General features: G+C 38.6%; 1 protein-coding gene across 2 annotated transcripts in view; it reads left to right on the plus strand.

The window, feature by feature from the left end:
* Positions 1–16,271, plus strand: part of LOC123313456 (nesprin-1) — a 66,131-nt gene that overhangs the window by 19,112 nt on the left and 30,748 nt on the right. For both annotated transcript variants that reach the window (XM_044898346.1, XM_044898345.1), the window contains exons 9-19: positions 85–6,604; positions 6,661–7,281; positions 7,424–7,639; positions 7,700–8,561; positions 8,622–8,891; positions 8,960–9,398; positions 9,456–10,571; positions 10,629–10,950; positions 11,091–15,139; positions 15,201–15,371; positions 16,071–16,181. In XM_044898346.1, the coding sequence (XP_044754281.1) occupies positions 85–6,604; positions 6,661–7,281; positions 7,424–7,639; positions 7,700–8,561; positions 8,622–8,891; positions 8,960–9,398; positions 9,456–10,571; positions 10,629–10,950; positions 11,091–15,139; positions 15,201–15,371; positions 16,071–16,181 (14,697 nt within the window). The remainder of the gene's footprint in view (positions 1–84; positions 6,605–6,660; positions 7,282–7,423; positions 7,640–7,699; positions 8,562–8,621; positions 8,892–8,959; positions 9,399–9,455; positions 10,572–10,628; positions 10,951–11,090; positions 15,140–15,200; positions 15,372–16,070; positions 16,182–16,271) is intronic.

Consider the following 16,271-nt stretch of genomic DNA (forward strand, 5'->3'; position numbering starts at 1 on the left):
ATTTCAGGTTTCTGTTTTGTATCTATATCGATTTAAGTACTTGGTTAACTCAAATTCGTCATCATATCTCTTCAATCTCCACAGAAAATATGCAATGATGCTGATTCCAAGAGGCAGCACATGAAATGGTTGGTGCAAACCCTCGACTTCTTAGGTTCACAGTGCCCTCTAAGCCAGGCGGAAATGGAGCAGAAAAAATTGGACATCCTCCTTACCCGATATAAAAACCTCATACCTTCAATTGAAATCACGATGATCAAAACCGATACCCTCTCAAAATGTTACTCGTACCGAAGAGAAGTACGTGAAGTGTGTGAATTGTTGAAGAAAGTTAGGGAAGTTAAGGAGGAGAATCCACAGCCGAACAACTTACCCCATCTCATCAATGTACAACAGAGCACCCTAAGCCATCTTGAAGCTCAAAGACCAAGTATTATGTCTATTCTGCAAAAAGGTAAGGAATTAGAAAAAGATATAAATGCTCCACCCTTCATCAAGCAGGAAGTTGAGAATCTAGAGAGCAGTTGGTCGGAAACTTATAGGACAACTCTGGACAAACTAACACATTTGAAAGAAACCCACAAAATATGGACCTCCTATGATAATCAGAAGAACGAAATTGTAATGCTGTTGTCGAAAGCTGAGCAACAACTGAAAAGTATACATCCTAGTGAGTATAATCTACGCAGTCTTCCGAACGAGCTCAAAAAACGACAAGAACAAGCAGTTCTTCTGCGTGAAAGGATTGAAGAGATGCTTCGTAGACTCAGGGAACTTTGTTCTGAACTTTCAGAGCAAGCGCCTACTTTGAAAAAGGAAATTCAAGAAATCGAAAAACGCTACAGGTCGACATTAGAGAATGCTCAAAAGAACATAACTAACCTTGAACAATATACGGTCAAAATAAACACTTTCCAAAACCAGCTGTCTAAACTCGAAGAATGGACTACATCCCAAGTTCCCATTCTACTAAGCTCTGTCGAACAAGAGGACATTCCACCACAGGAAAAAATAGCTAAAACCGAGATGCTCCAAAGGGAAATCATCCATCATATAACTCTACTAGACAGCCTCGATAATGAAGCGCAAGAAATTGAGGTTCATCCTGAAGAAGCACCGAAATTCCAAGCGAAACTATCAGCACTGAGACAAAAAGTGGAAAATGTGAACACGAATGTGGAAACTCAAAAGAGTATTATCTCCCAAGATCTTAAAAACTGGGAAGTTTGTCAAGCCAACTTACACGAAGCCAAACCTTGGTTGGAAAAGGCTGAGAAGAAAGTGAAAGAAGGATTGAAGAAACCGCAAACATTGGAAGAGGCTATCAGAATGAAAAAGGACAATGATGGTTTCGCTGAAGAGTGTAAAGTTCACTCGGAAAAATTGCAGGGAATTTTGACCCTTTCACATCAACTTAGCTCCAAAACTCCAACACACGACGATATAGATTCATCCCTCACAAAACACACCATAATCTTCGACACAGTGCATCAATGGGATAGGAAATTAGACAAATTAGTAGCAAACTGGGGCGCTTTTGATTCTAATTTGAAGGATCTCGAGTCCTGGATCGACAAGAGCAAAATGGAATTTGCGCAACAGTCTATCAACTTGCACACGCCACATATTGATAAACTGGAGAAGAGCTTATCTGAGCTGAAATCTTTCAACAATGAACTATCAGAACAGCAAGCAAAGATAATTGGGTTGACTCAAAGTCTGGATGCCATCAGCCACCATATATCACCAGAAGCCTACAACTTGAATAAAATCAAATTGCAAGAGATGAAAGCTGAAATAAACAAGTTGGCTGACGCCCTCAGAGCCAAGATTAACGCATGTTCGGACGCCATATTGGCAAAACACGAATCCCAAGCAAAGATCGTTCAGTTCACCAACTGGGTATACGACTTCAAGAACAGTGTTTCGCGATTGGACGAATTATATCCGGATAATATAGACACGGTACTGATCAACGTTCATAGCCTTCTTCAGGAGCACTCTGAAAAACAACCCACCTTCAACGAAATTTACGAAGAAATCAAAGAAATAACATTAAGAACAACTGGAAATGAGAATGAAGCGATAGCTGCGGAGTACACTAATATTTCCAAAAATTACCAGGATATACATGATGATCTATTGAACAAAAAGAATGCTTTAGAAAAATGGTCAGAGCTTTTCAATTGGTACAACGAATCCCTTAATCAACTTCAACATTTAAATTACCAGATCGAAAGCAAGAGCGCATCGGAAGATGATCTTCGTCAAGTTTTGCCAGAAATAAACTCTTTATCTAATAAACTCGTTATATGGAAAGAGAAAATACCTTCATTCGAAAACATAAGGAACGTAACAATACTCAATAAACAAACAGGCCTTCCATTAACCGCAGAACACCTCATAAGAGAAATAGAATTGAAAACGACACATTTGAAGACGAACGTTGAAAAAAGAATACAAGATTTGAACACTCTGAAGAATCATTGGCAGTCATTCCAAAAAATTCAGGATGATCTACAAGCAAACTTGAAAGATTTGAAAATGCAATATTCCAATGTTTATTCCATGATCAAAACGCCTTCTGATATAGTCACTGCCTTAGATCATCTTAACAACCTTTCTGATCAGTCTGAGAATCTCAAACTCAAGGAAGATCTGCGAAAGGAAGCACTTTATCTAACCAAGGAGGATATTCAGAATGTTTCTATAGTACAAGGGGCAATATCCCAGATCGAGTCACAGTGGAATAAAGCTATCGAAGACATAAGAAACCAAAAATTGGAAATTGCTAACGCTCTTGCCGGTTGGAAAGATTTTCAAGAAGCAAAAGATCGTGTCGCAAAAGAAATTTCAGATTTGAACGAGGGCATACAGAACTTTGAAACGCCTAACGATCTACAACAGGCTAAAGTTAATTTTGAAAAAGCAACAAAACTTTCAGAGTCCTTCAAGAGGTTCAAATTGACTTTGGATAAATTGGAATCCAAAGGACAAACGATAATGAAAAAGTGTGAAAACATACCTGTTTTACAAGCAGAGATCAAAAATGGAATCCAAGAAATGAGCCAAAGTTGGTCATCAATCTACGAGAATATTCTTAGTCTGGTGCAGAGGACTGAATCCCAGGTGACTATTTGGAAAGATATCGATAATACAAAGAACGATCTTCTGAAATGGTTGAGTGAACAAAATACAGCCTTCGCTACAGCTATAGAAAAACCTAATGAAATGGAGACTGCTAAAATGCAACTGGAGAAATATAGAGAAGAACTGCCATTATACTCCAGATTGAAGCAGAGTTTATCGGTGAAATGCGATCAGCTAAGAAAACTCTCAAACGAAAATATTCCACCTCTAGATATTCTCACACAGGTCATTGCTGATCAATTTCAGACAGTCGAGATGAACGCAAAGAAATTGAGTGAGCTGACTTCCAACTTTGGGAATGCTAAAAAGAATATCCAGGACAAACTGAAGATAATAAACAACAGGATCAGTTCTTTGAGGGAGCAAATAATAAAGTGTGAAGATCTCGGTGGAGACAATAGACAGGTTGTTGAAAGAGTTCTAAAGATTCAGAACCATAAAAAAGAACTGAAGAATTGCGAAGGTGAGATTGAAGAACTTGATCAAGACCTCAAACAGATCAAACTAATGTATCCTAATCTCATAGAAGGCGTGTTTCCGAAAGAACAACAACTGATCAAGAAGAGGTACGATGATCTAATGAATCATTCCAACAAAATTGAGAATACTCTTCTGGGATTCCTAAAAAAGGTGCATTCTGAAAAGTTTGGAGTATTACAAAGACTTATTTCTACCTATAGAGAGAAGATTGAATGGTGTTGTCCGGATAGCCTCGCTGATAAATATAATCTAGAGGTCAAACTGAAATCCCTCCTCCCTATAGAGAAAGCCCTGGAAGATTGTAATGTTAAAGCATCAGAGATTGAAGATTCGCTAGCTTTAATAGCTGAAGTGGAGCACCCAGAGGTCATTAAGCTACTGCAAGCTGAGAAAGACCACCTCCTCCTCGAATTGAATACCGTGCAAGGAACATTCAATGAGGCTAAAAATAAGTTAGAGTCGGCTGTAGATCTCCATCAAAAATATGAAAATATTGTCGAGGAAATTTCATCTTGGTTGAAAATCAAAGAGAACGACATAAAAGTAATCAGTAGCGCGCCAATGGACGTATACGATTTGGATAATAAGTTGAAAGAAATGACATATTTGAATGAGGAAATAGTGAATTTCGAAGAAAATGTGAACGCCTTGAAACCCATGAGCACCCAGCTCTCTGATGGAAAACCCGATGACAGGATAGCCCTACAGGTTGACCATTTGAATTCGCGTTACACAGTTTTGAAGAATTTCATGACAAATTACATCAAAAAGTTCCAAGAACTGAAACAATACAAAGAACGTTACCAAAAAGCTGTCCAAGATGTGGAGAACTGGCTTACCAGAGCGGAAAACAAAGTGAAATCATTTGAAACTCTCAGTGCCAAACCAGACCAATCTACATTAGGAAAACTGAAGGGATTCTCTGTGGAAAAAGAAGAAGGTAAGAAATTGCTGAATACAGCTGTTGAACATGGGGAAGCAATGTTTCCTGGCATAACTCCAGATAATCGTGAAACGATCAGAAGTGAACTTAGAATTCTGAGAGAGAAAGCTGAACGTTTAATAGAAGAAGTGAATAACTTATACAAGAACGTTGAAGCAGTACTCACTCAAAAACATTCGTTCGAAGACAGTTTGCAACAAATTAAGATATGGATGGATGATATTGATGGCAAATTGCCCGAGGAATATGTACTTGATAAAACCCTACACGAGAAAAGAGAAACTTCGTACAACTACAAAGTAATTGAACATGATATCGACCTCCACAAGACGATTCTGCACAAAATGAAAGATTCAGTCTCCGACTTAAACGACAGCGAAGCTCATAAAGCACTGGATGAAAATGTCAAGCGATGCAACAATCTTATCGCTAAAGTGGATAAATTCCGTCTCACAGCTGAGGATTGCGTGAAACAACACGAGAATTACGAGGCTGCCATTGAAAATTGCAGAAACTGGTTAGAAGCTCTCACTTCAGAAGCTGTCATCCTCATGGATGAATCTTCTTCTTACCCTGCAGATTCAAAATTATCAATGGTTCAAGATTTATTATCACAAAAGGAACAAGGTGATCAAATTGTGGAATCATGTAAAAAACAGCTCGAATGTGTCTTAGAGCAGACGGCAGAAAGTGGACATCCTCCACTCATAAATCTATTAGCCGAACAAGAAAAAGCCTGGGAATCATTTCTGCAGTTCTGTTCATCTGCACAGCAGAAACTAGATGATATATCAATGCAGTCTTCGAAGTTTGATGATTCGATAAAAGATTTGGAAGAATGGTTGAAAATTAAGGAGAATCAAGTGAGAGATCAAAGTTTGAAGAGTACAGAAGAAGCCAAGAGAGCTCATCTAACTAAACTGGAATCATTGAATGAAGAAATTCTCTCGAAGGATGAAGATTTCAAAAATATTTCCAAAGAGTTCAGCAACATAGATTCTAACTTCAAAATTCCGGCACTCATGACCAGATATGAAACATTGAAGAATTCTTCTAAAGAGAGCATTAGAAAATATGGTATCTACGTGGATGAACATAAGCACTTCAATGAAACTTATAACAACTTAATCCACTGGCTCAGTGATAAGGCTGAAGATTTACAGGATTTGAGCCATATTGTGGGAGATGTGGCAGTCATACAAAACAGACATAAAGATATCGAAGTGCTTATGGAGGAGAGAAATAAAAAGAGCTCGGAATTCGACGCCATTCTGGAAATAGGAGAAAAATTATACTTGCATACTTCTCCGGATGGTAGGGAAATAATTAGGCAGCAGCTCAAAAATTTGAGGACGATCTGGGATAGTTTCGCAGACGATTTACAAAACTCAAGTCATAAACTCGATCAATGTTTGGTCCAGTTCTCCGATTTCACCATGACACAAGAACAGCTCACCAAATGGCTCAAAGATGTTGAAAAAGCGATGCAACAACATACAGAGTTGAAATCTACCCTGCAAGAGAAGAGAGCGCAATTCCAAAATCATAAGATAATGCATCAAGAAATAATGTCTCATCAGCAGCTTGTGGAGTCTGTTTGTGATAAAGCGCAAAAATTGGTCGACCAAACACAAGATAAATCTCTGAATATGTATCTACAATCGATTAAACAACTATTCCTGAATATTGAGAATAAATCCGAGGAACTTTTGAATAACTTGAACGCCTGTGTGAATAAACATATCGATTTCAATGATAGCGTAGCATCGTTTAAAGATTGGCTTAGAGGTGTTAGGGAAAAACTACAGGATTGTTATGAAACGACCGGAGAAAAATCGGATATAGAGAAGAGGGTATCGGTTATTTCCACAACAAAATCCAGACATGAGAAAGAAGGGGAGGAGCTATTGGCAAAAATTAAGGAAAAATGCATTTCAACTGCAAGGAGTACAGCACCTGAAGGTGTTGAAATATTGAAATCGGAACTTCAAGAACTTTCTGCGTCTTTTGCTGATTATATGAGTGAAATTGGTGAGTATATATTTTTTGCACTCGAAACGTTCTCTATTATTCTTTTTTTTTCGTAGATAAATGCATGGATCGACAAAATATTGCTCTGAAAGAATGGGAAAACTTCGACGATACTTATGAGGAACTGTCCAAGTGGTGTAAGGCTGCGGAAGTTTCACTCAGAGAACAAACACTTCAAAATACTCTGGACGACAAGATGAAACGATACAAACATTTCATTAGTCAGAAAGAGGACGTTTCTGTTAAGGAGACAGCAATTGATCAGTTCATAGATTTTGCCCACAGTTTAGCGCAAAGGAGTGGTGTTTCAAAAGTTCAGCCGCTTATATCTCAGCTAGCATCGAAATATCAGCAGCTTAAATCTCTAGCTAAAGACGTGGTAGACAGATGGGAGGTCATAGTCGACGATCATAAGAACTATCAAAGGAAACTTCATGATATCGATTTATGGTTGGGTCAATTGGAAAACAGTTTGGAAACTTTGAAAACAGAAAACATTGATGATTCCATGAAAAGGCTACAACTCATTTTGGCAGAGAAGGATCAAGGTGAACACCAATTGAATGCGTTATTGTTGGTTGGTGAGAAAATTTTGCCAGATACTGCTACCCAAGGAAGGGAAGCAATAAGAAGTGAGCTGAGGAGTGTCAGACAAAGATGGGACGATCTTTTTGAAGGTAAATGATCCGATTTTTCAGTAGCAGAGAATAGCAATGCTATCTTATATTAGGGTGAAATTGATTTGATTGGGCAACTTTGTGAGCTGAGGTTAAATTTGTCGAATTGAGCTTTAATATTGTTTCTGATTTTTTTTTTCAGACGTGAAAAGATACCAGAAAGAGCAAGAGGCTCAAAGTCATCAATTATCCAGTTACCAAGATATACTTCAACAGACCCTAACTTGGTTGAATGCTATGGAGAATAATATTGAGTTGAATCCGACGCAATGGAACAGCTCGCAAGAAATTCGGGCTAAGTTGCTCAAGCACAGGACATTGAATCAAGAAATCGTTGGACATCGAAAAATAATCGAAGGTGAGATAGAATTTTCATGGAAGTTTTTCTTGAATATAACAAACAATGTTGCTCTTCCAGATGTTACTTCAAAAGCTCAATATGTTGTGCAGTCTACCAGCAACAAAGATAAGATAACACCAGTGAAGGAGCAGATTGAGTCCATCGGAAAACGTTATGCTGCGTTGGTCTCAAATTCCCAAATTAATATCAAGAAACTAGAAGATTGTTTAGAAGTTTATCATCAATTTTACGAGCTGCATAAGGATCACCAAGACGTGCAGAAACAACAATGGGATGACCTTAATAATTACAACGATTTAGATGGCAGCAAGGATGTGCTTCAAGAAAGGCTCTCCCATATTCAAGAACTTCAGGATCGTATCATTGAGAACGAACTGAAGATTAAAGACCTGGAGAAATACGTTGCTGATAAAATATCGATTCTTCCAGCTAGAATTCAAGAGCAAATGCAGAGAGACGTGGCAAATCTCAAATATGATCAGAACAAGTTCATTTCCGCCCTTACGGACGCGAAATCAAACTTGGAAGCCCGACTTGCTCAATGGAACGATTTTGAGAGCTCCCTTGACAAACTTTTATCGTCTCTCAACGAAGCTGAAGTGGTATTGAAAAACTTCTCATTGAAAGCGACAGCTGAAGAAAAGCAGGAACAGTTCGAGAAATATCAAGGACTGTTTTCAAATCTCTCAATAATCGAAAAACAAATAGATGAGATGTCTGATAATCTCAATGAACTGGTTAGGAATAGTGGAGATTCTAGGGTTTCCGTTAATATTCAACAGATTACATCTAGGTTCCAATCCATCCATTTGGCAGCCAAGGAAATTTTGAAGAAATGCGAGACTGCATTCACTGATCATAAATTCTATAATGAAAAATATCGTCAGTGTGCTGATTGGATTTCTGCAGCCCAAGCTAAGTATGTACTTATACATATGGATTTTGATATGGATTAACAACTGAGGTATCTTGATTTCAGGTTTTCGATTCATCAGAAAAACATCGATGATGGTTCGCGGGATGTTCTTTCTGAAGAAGCCCACGTCTTGAGCGAACTACTTGCGGAAGAAGTAAGTGCAACTCTACTCCTCAATAACGCTGTAGAATTGGGTGAGAAATTGTACCCCAACACTTCAAATGAGGGTAGAGAAATCATAGCGAACCAACTGAAAGACTTGCAGCAATCTATGGAAAACCTATTCGATACTTTGAACGCATCTGACAGAGAACTCAAATCCAATTTGACAAGGTAGTATATTCTGACAGATGAAGATTAGTTGGGATTCACAAAATGTCCCTTTCTTGCTACAATTACAGGTGGTCAAGCTTCGAAGAAAGCAGCAAAAATCTCAACAATTGGCTAGAAGGCGTGGAGAATCGGTTAGCAGAGCTGAAGCTATGGGCAACGCTAGACGAGAAGAAGAATCAGCTGTTGGAATACAAGAACTTGAATTATGAAATAACTTCGAATCAGCAAAATCTACTGGATTTAGAGGAAAAACTGCAAAATCTTCCGAGTGTTAGCGATAACCTCAGTGCAGATTTGCAAGTGATGAAAGAGAGACATGAATCATTGATGAAGAGGATCCAGGAATTTGTGGAAACTTACGATTACATTGTTAGCGATCATATTAAATTCGTTCAGGCTGTCGAAGTAGCCAAGAATTGGTTGGAATCGACCAATGCGAACCTTTCACTTTGGGGTGATTCGAGTTTGGACAGGACAAGTTTATACACTAATTTGGACAAACTGAAGGTAGTATGCGAGTATATAACGAAATGTTTTGTCAATAATATTCATATAATTTTTCAGAATTTGAAGTCATCGTTGAGAGATGAAGAATCTAGAATCTTGACGGTCAAATCTTTAGGAGACAAGGTTATCCATAAAACCAACCAAAACGGTCGATCGAGCATTAGGTCATTGGTGGAAGAGGTACAAACTGAATGGGCTAAATTAGTTTCTATCGTAGATAACTCAATTGAGCAGGTTCAGTCCAAAATAACCAGTTGGGAGGAATACGATCGGTTGAAAGAACAATGCGCATCTTGGATAAGAAACGCGGATTCAGAGTTGCACTCGATTAACCTCAAATCAACTGCGGATGAAAAGAAGGAGCAACTAGACCGCCTCATAATTCTACAAGGGGAAATTCGAGCGAAGGAGTTGGAGATCGATCAACTGACGGAGAAGGCGCAACAACTCACCAAAGGTGCACATAAACGTAACTCCCAAATACCCGAAATCGAAGCTAAATATCAGCAGATATCTCAGAAAGTTAAAGATACAACCACAAAATGGCAACAGTTCGTTATTTCCCATCAAGACCTTGACTCTCGTATCCAACATTTGGAAGAATGGCTACAAGGTTTGAGCGAGAAACTCGCGAATTGTGGAAGTGTTAAAAATGCCACCCAAAAAGAAATTGAGAAGAAGATTGCTGTCATACAGGGAATCTTCTTATCCAAAGAGGAGGGTTTCCAAAAGATGCAAGCCCTAGTAGAACTGGCGCAGGCAGTTTTAGCTAACACAGCTTCTGAGGGTCATCAAACTATAAACGAACAAGTCTCGAAGCTACAAGAAGAGTGGTCAGCTATCGCTTCACGTATGATAGAAACTAAAAACATTCTCGATAACGCCCTTACCAAATGGACTGGAATCATTCAAGAAGTTCACGATCTAACAAAAATAATCGACCTTATGAGGTCACAACTAGCGGAACATTCCGTATATTGTGGAACTATGTCCGAAAAGAAAAATCAACTGGATTCTATCAAGAAAATTGAAGAGAAGGCCAGATGCGAGAAGAATGAAGTGGACAATCTGAGGCAGATAGCCAATAATATTTTCGCCACACAACAAGGCGATGACGTCATGAAATGTCAAGATATTCTTGATGAATTTGATGACTGCGTTCAGAAGATACAGGTTAGTTACCATAGGCGAAAACATTTTTTTTTATTCATTCATATGTTGAATTTTCAGAAACTACTCAGAGACAGAGAATGCCAGTATCGTGATCACAAACTCTACAGAGAAGCTTACGATGAGCTACAGAGGTGGATGATACGAGCTCAAGAGAAAGTACCACAGTTCAAGCAGAGACCTCTAGGTGCTGAACTCACGGTAGATAGCTTTTCTGGTCCTTTGGATCATCTTCTGAACAAAAAAGCACAAGGGGAAATACTCATAGAAAATTTGGAACACACAGCCCAAGTGGTTCTTCCTCACACCAGCGAGAGTGGACAAACCTCCATCAAAAATGATATAGGCGCTGTAAAAGAAGCGTTTGAACGTTTGTTTAAAGGTAAATATATGAACTATTGATTATTATAATACAGAGCGAGTTGAAATGTGTTGATCTTAATTCGATGCAAGAATAAACCGAAAGTCTTATTATTTCTGCTTGAAACTTTTCATTAGACCCATAATAATGACCTATTTCAGATATCAAAGAACAGAGGGATCAGCTGGAAGTGGTGCTGGAACATTGGCGAGAATACAAGGACGATTATGAGAGGATTTCTGATTGGCTTCAACAGATAGCCATATTGGTGAAGAACCAGAAAATCGTCCTATGCGGAAATCTAAAGGAGAAGGAAAAACAAGTTGCAACTATGAAAGATTTACTCAAGCAATTCGAAGACGGAAAGGCGCAAATCGAGAAGCTCAACGATTTCGCGAAAGTTTTGATCAAATCTCCCTTGGAGAACCACGTGAACAATCAACTGCAGCAATTGAATTCCCGATACGAAGTGGAACTAAATATAACCAAAGACGTCCTGAAGAAAATCGAGAACAACTATGGTCAACATAAAGAATACGCAGAGAACTTGGAGAAGAGCAGGGCTTGGATAGATAACGCCAAGGAACTCATTAGAGTTTGCTCTGAAACTACATCGTTGACCAGCAAGGATATTCTTCAAGACCACTTGAGTCAGATACAGAATCTGATAGGTAAACGCGAGATCGGCCAGAGCTTGATCCATACCACTGTGAATTTGGGCGAGAAAGTCGTTAGAAATACTCGCTCAGACGGCAAAGAAGTCATTAATGCTGAGCTGAAGGAAATCCAAAATGATTGGGATAGGATAGTCAAGAAGATGTCATCCGCCAAAGTACATTTGGAGACGCAACTACTACAATGGGCAGATTACGATAGCTCTTACCACAATTTGCAGCAGTGGATCACAGAACGAGAGGCTAAGTTACAACAAGTCACCGAAACCAAGATCACCAAAACTGGGAAAACTGGATTGGGTGCCTTGCCGATTGGAGAGAGAAAAGCGACGCTCCGAGAAACTGGAAATATTGTTCAAGATTTGGTCTCTTTCGAGCCTATGATACAGTCCGTTACATCCAAGGCTGAGGATTTGAAACAAGCGGCACCGGCTTCCGAAATATCTTCTAAATACGAAAGCCTCTCCAAGCAAGCTCAAGCTCTTTACGAAAAGCAAAAAGAGACCATCGACTCTCACGAGGCTTTCATCGAGGCTGGTACTAACTTTGTCCAGTGGATCCGTTTAGCCAGGGAAAGACTAGGCAAATGTTCCGATCCCACAGGCGACAAGGAAAGTCTTGGAAGTAAATTATCCCAAGTCAAGGCACTCCAGAACGAATTGCCTGAAGGTCAGAAGAAATTAGAATTAGCCCTCGAGAAAGGAGATAAGGCTTGTAACTTCGCCGATGAAGACGACAAGGAAATAATAGAAGAAGAAGTTGGTCTCCTCCAAGATGAATTCGACAATTACTGTGAATTACTTTCCAATACGAAAAATCTCCTGGAAGTCGGACTTGTTAAATGGACTGATTACGAAGAACAATATCAAGAAGCGCTCAAATGGCTCACAAGAAAAGAGGAGAAGATTCAATCCTTCAATAGACTCCAGAACAGTTTGGAAGATAAAAGAACTGTTTTGGAACAGTTCCAACAACATTTGCAGACACTCTTCGATTGGCAGAGTGAATTAGATCGATTGAATATGAGAGCGCAAACTCTATTAGAGACATGCTCAGATACAAGAATAAGTAACGCAGTCACACAACTGGCAACAAAGTACGGCACAATATTAACGCTCGCTAAAGAAATTATGCGCAGACTGGAATTGCATTATCAAGAACATCAGCAGCATAGCACTTTATGTCTAGAATGCCAAGATTGGTTGGACAGAACGAAAGAAAAACTAACAAACTGCTTAGACATTCCGAATACGCTTTTGGAGGTCAACAACAAACTTCAAATAGTCAAAAGTATAAGGGCGTCTATTGAACAAGGTCAGAACAAACTCAGATATATATTGGAATTGAAAGAACGAGTCGTTATCAACACAGAAAAAGCGGGAGCAGAAAAAATACAAGAAGAAACAGAGAATCTGAAAGAAGATATGGAAAAACTTTTGAACACTCTTAACGACGCAAGAAGCAAACTTTCAGCTAGAGCGAACCAACTCGAGGAAATCGACAAACTTTGTAAAATTCTTCAAGAACTCTTGGACGATGTTGAACATCAAGCTAAACCTCAAGATGAATTCCTTCATGACTTGGGCGAGAAAAAAGCAAGACTTGAGAAGCTTAGAGCTGCAGCGAAGGAGCTAAAATCACAACATGAGCTGGTGGAAAAGCTGGAGACGAAAATCAGGGAGAACAACGCTAGTGGTAATAACTACAAGGACTGCATCGATAGATACAACAGACTGGTGGAAGAAATAGCAATTAAGGCAGAAAAATTAGAGAAGGAAGTGTCTGAACATCAGCAGTTCAGGAATATGTATGATGAAACAATTGAATGGATCAAGAAAAAACAGGTTAATGTACAAAAATGCACTAATCTGCATAGTGAATTGGAGGTGATCGAAGAGAAAGAAAGAGCTATCAATGAAATCGTAGAAATTCTCCCAGAAGGGGAAGACTTAGTTCACAGAACGATTGAACTGAGCATATTAGTTTTGAAATCAACTGGAGATGAGGGACAAGAAAATATCAAGCAGGATATAGATAACCTGAACAATATCTGGGAAGGTTTCCAGGTTTTATGTTCAGAAACCCAGAAATCGTTGATCAGATGTAAGGATGCTTGGATTGACTTCATCGATATCCACAAGAAATTGAAGTCCTCGATAGAAATTCACCAAGATCGTCTGAACAATCTGAGTAGAAAAGAAAAACATACACATGAAGATTTGGCGGCAGCAAAGAGTCTTTTGGATGAATTAAACACATTAAAGGATGACTTAGAAACTTTAACAGACGCTTGCGATTTGGTTATGGAACAGAGTGCTGTTGGCTGGGTGAGAGATAAGACCGTAGAATTACAAAGTACCTATTTGGTGCTTCTCACGAACGTGCAAGATTTAATTTCCAGAATTGAGAAAACTCTGTCAGACCATACAGAATTTCTCAAGGCAAAATCCGCTTTGGAGCAATGGCTGTTCGATGCTCATAGCACAATTCAAGATTGCGTTGGTGTCGGCGATGAAGCCACCATAAGAGAAAGATTGGAGAGAATATCAAAGTATTCCGCAAAATTACCAGAAGGACAGAGCATGCTTTCTAATTTACAAGAAGCATTCGCGAAGGCCATCAACGTGGTTCCTATTGACCAACAAGAATCCCTAAGGGAAGATGTTTCAACACTTCGAAACAGTTGGGACCAACTCAACTTAGATCTGGTGGCCATTCAGGCACAACTGAAGATTTCCCTGAATAGGTGGCTAGAATATAATGAGACTAAATATGCCCTCATGAAATGGCTATCAACCAAAGAGGATATTCTTGACCAAAAGCAGAGCACCAAGGGAGAATACAGTGAGATGAAGACGCTATTCGAGCGTTACAGAAACTTAAAAACCGAAATCGCGAAGAAACAAGATGATATTGATAGATTCAAGAATGAAGCTAATGAATTAAGTAAATGGTCCAAGAATAAGATTATCATCGATGAGGCTGATCAGATTCAAACCTTGCACGCTAACCTGTTAACCAAATGTGACAGAGTCAGAGATGGCATTGAAATGGAAATAAAAGATTACACAGTTTACCAGCAATCTCTGCAAGATGTCGAAAAGTGGTTGTTGCAAACATCGTTCAAACTCATGAATCAGAATTCCCTCTATATATCGAGTAAAGAGCAGACTGAAGCCCAAATCGAGGAGCAAGAGAAGAGCATCAAAGAAATTCAAGATTTCCAATCTAATTTGGATGATGTCAAAGCCAAGGGACAAATGCAGATAAGCCGCTATGTATCTGATACTCCATCTATACAAGAGACTATAGTGAAACAACTGGACAACGTCCAGAGTAGTTACGATTCTCTACTGAAGACAGCGTTACAGATCAAAAGTAGACTCTTGGAATCCTTGGTTAAGTTCAAGGAATATGAAAGTACTCTAGAAGATATTATGAAGAATTTGGAGAATTATGAAGCGACGTTCTCTGAGGTTGTAGCTAATCCTGCGGATCAATTGGAAGAAGTTGATGATCAATTAAGAATAGTAAAGGTATGTATTACCATCAAATCGCATAGATAATATTTTGTTGTTCGTGATGTTCTTATTGTAGGAAATACATGAGAAATTACAAGGTGAAAAGACCAGACTTGCTTTAGCAGTTCAGGCTTGTGAATCTGCAGCATCCATGAGCAGACCAGGAAGTCCCAGAGACCTTCATGCACCTTCTGTACCAGTAAAGGAACTTGAGTGTAGAGCAAGACTTAATGACGATATTGATCAGGTAATTTCGATATTGGTGCAATAATGAATCGATCTGAAATATCTATAAATATTCATTTCATGGTATTCATTTTTTCAAGCATGTTCTATCATTTTTTGAGGGGTTATTCGATGCGATACTTGCATTATGAAAACAAAATCAACCTTTCAGTTTCAGTTTTTGCTGATTACTGGAGAATTTCAAACATATAGGGTCATTATTAATACCATAGTTTCATCTACAGTTAACTCACTTCCATGTTTCACAACGCCATAAACCTAAAATTCACAAAATTTTACTGATATTCAATCATCCAATCTTTGTTATATTATGGAGAATAACATTAAAAAGCAACATATTATTAGTTTAATTGGTCAAGCTCTAAAAAGCGATTCATTACATGTTGTAGTCTTCAATTTTCATTCTCTTCGAAATCGGTCGATTGTGACTTCATATAATATCTCCAGAACTATTAGTGGAGGAGCATAAAATGCAGTTTCCTTTATTCATAACAAAACATTTCGATAAGAATTTCTTTTTATATGTGATTGGCACTATTGAGGAATTAAATGGGAACCTCTCGAACTACCGATGAATATTTATATTTGTTTCATAACATTATTTAATTCTTGTCGTGGTTTACGAGTTTTATTTTGCTTCGTATTGGCAACTTATGCTTTTTGATTTCAATTTTATATGCATGTTCGCTTCTGCACCTAGGGAATGAAGGAATCTTCAGAATCAAATAGTTCACCTGCCAAAATGAGCTTGCTATTTGAACATCTCGAAGAACCAGGAGTTGTTAAAAAACTTCATCTAGTCTTGATCGAGGTAAGTGGTGTGGCACTGCAGATTTTGATGTACGCTTCAGGTTTCATTTGATGATGTTTCCGTTCAACTTCCATTAATCAATACGTTTTC

The sequence above is a fragment of the Coccinella septempunctata genome, chromosome 5 (genome assembly GCF_907165205.1).
Source record: "Coccinella septempunctata chromosome 5, icCocSept1.1, whole genome shotgun sequence".
In the NCBI taxonomy this organism is placed as follows: Eukaryota; Metazoa; Arthropoda; class Insecta; order Coleoptera; family Coccinellidae; genus Coccinella; species Coccinella septempunctata.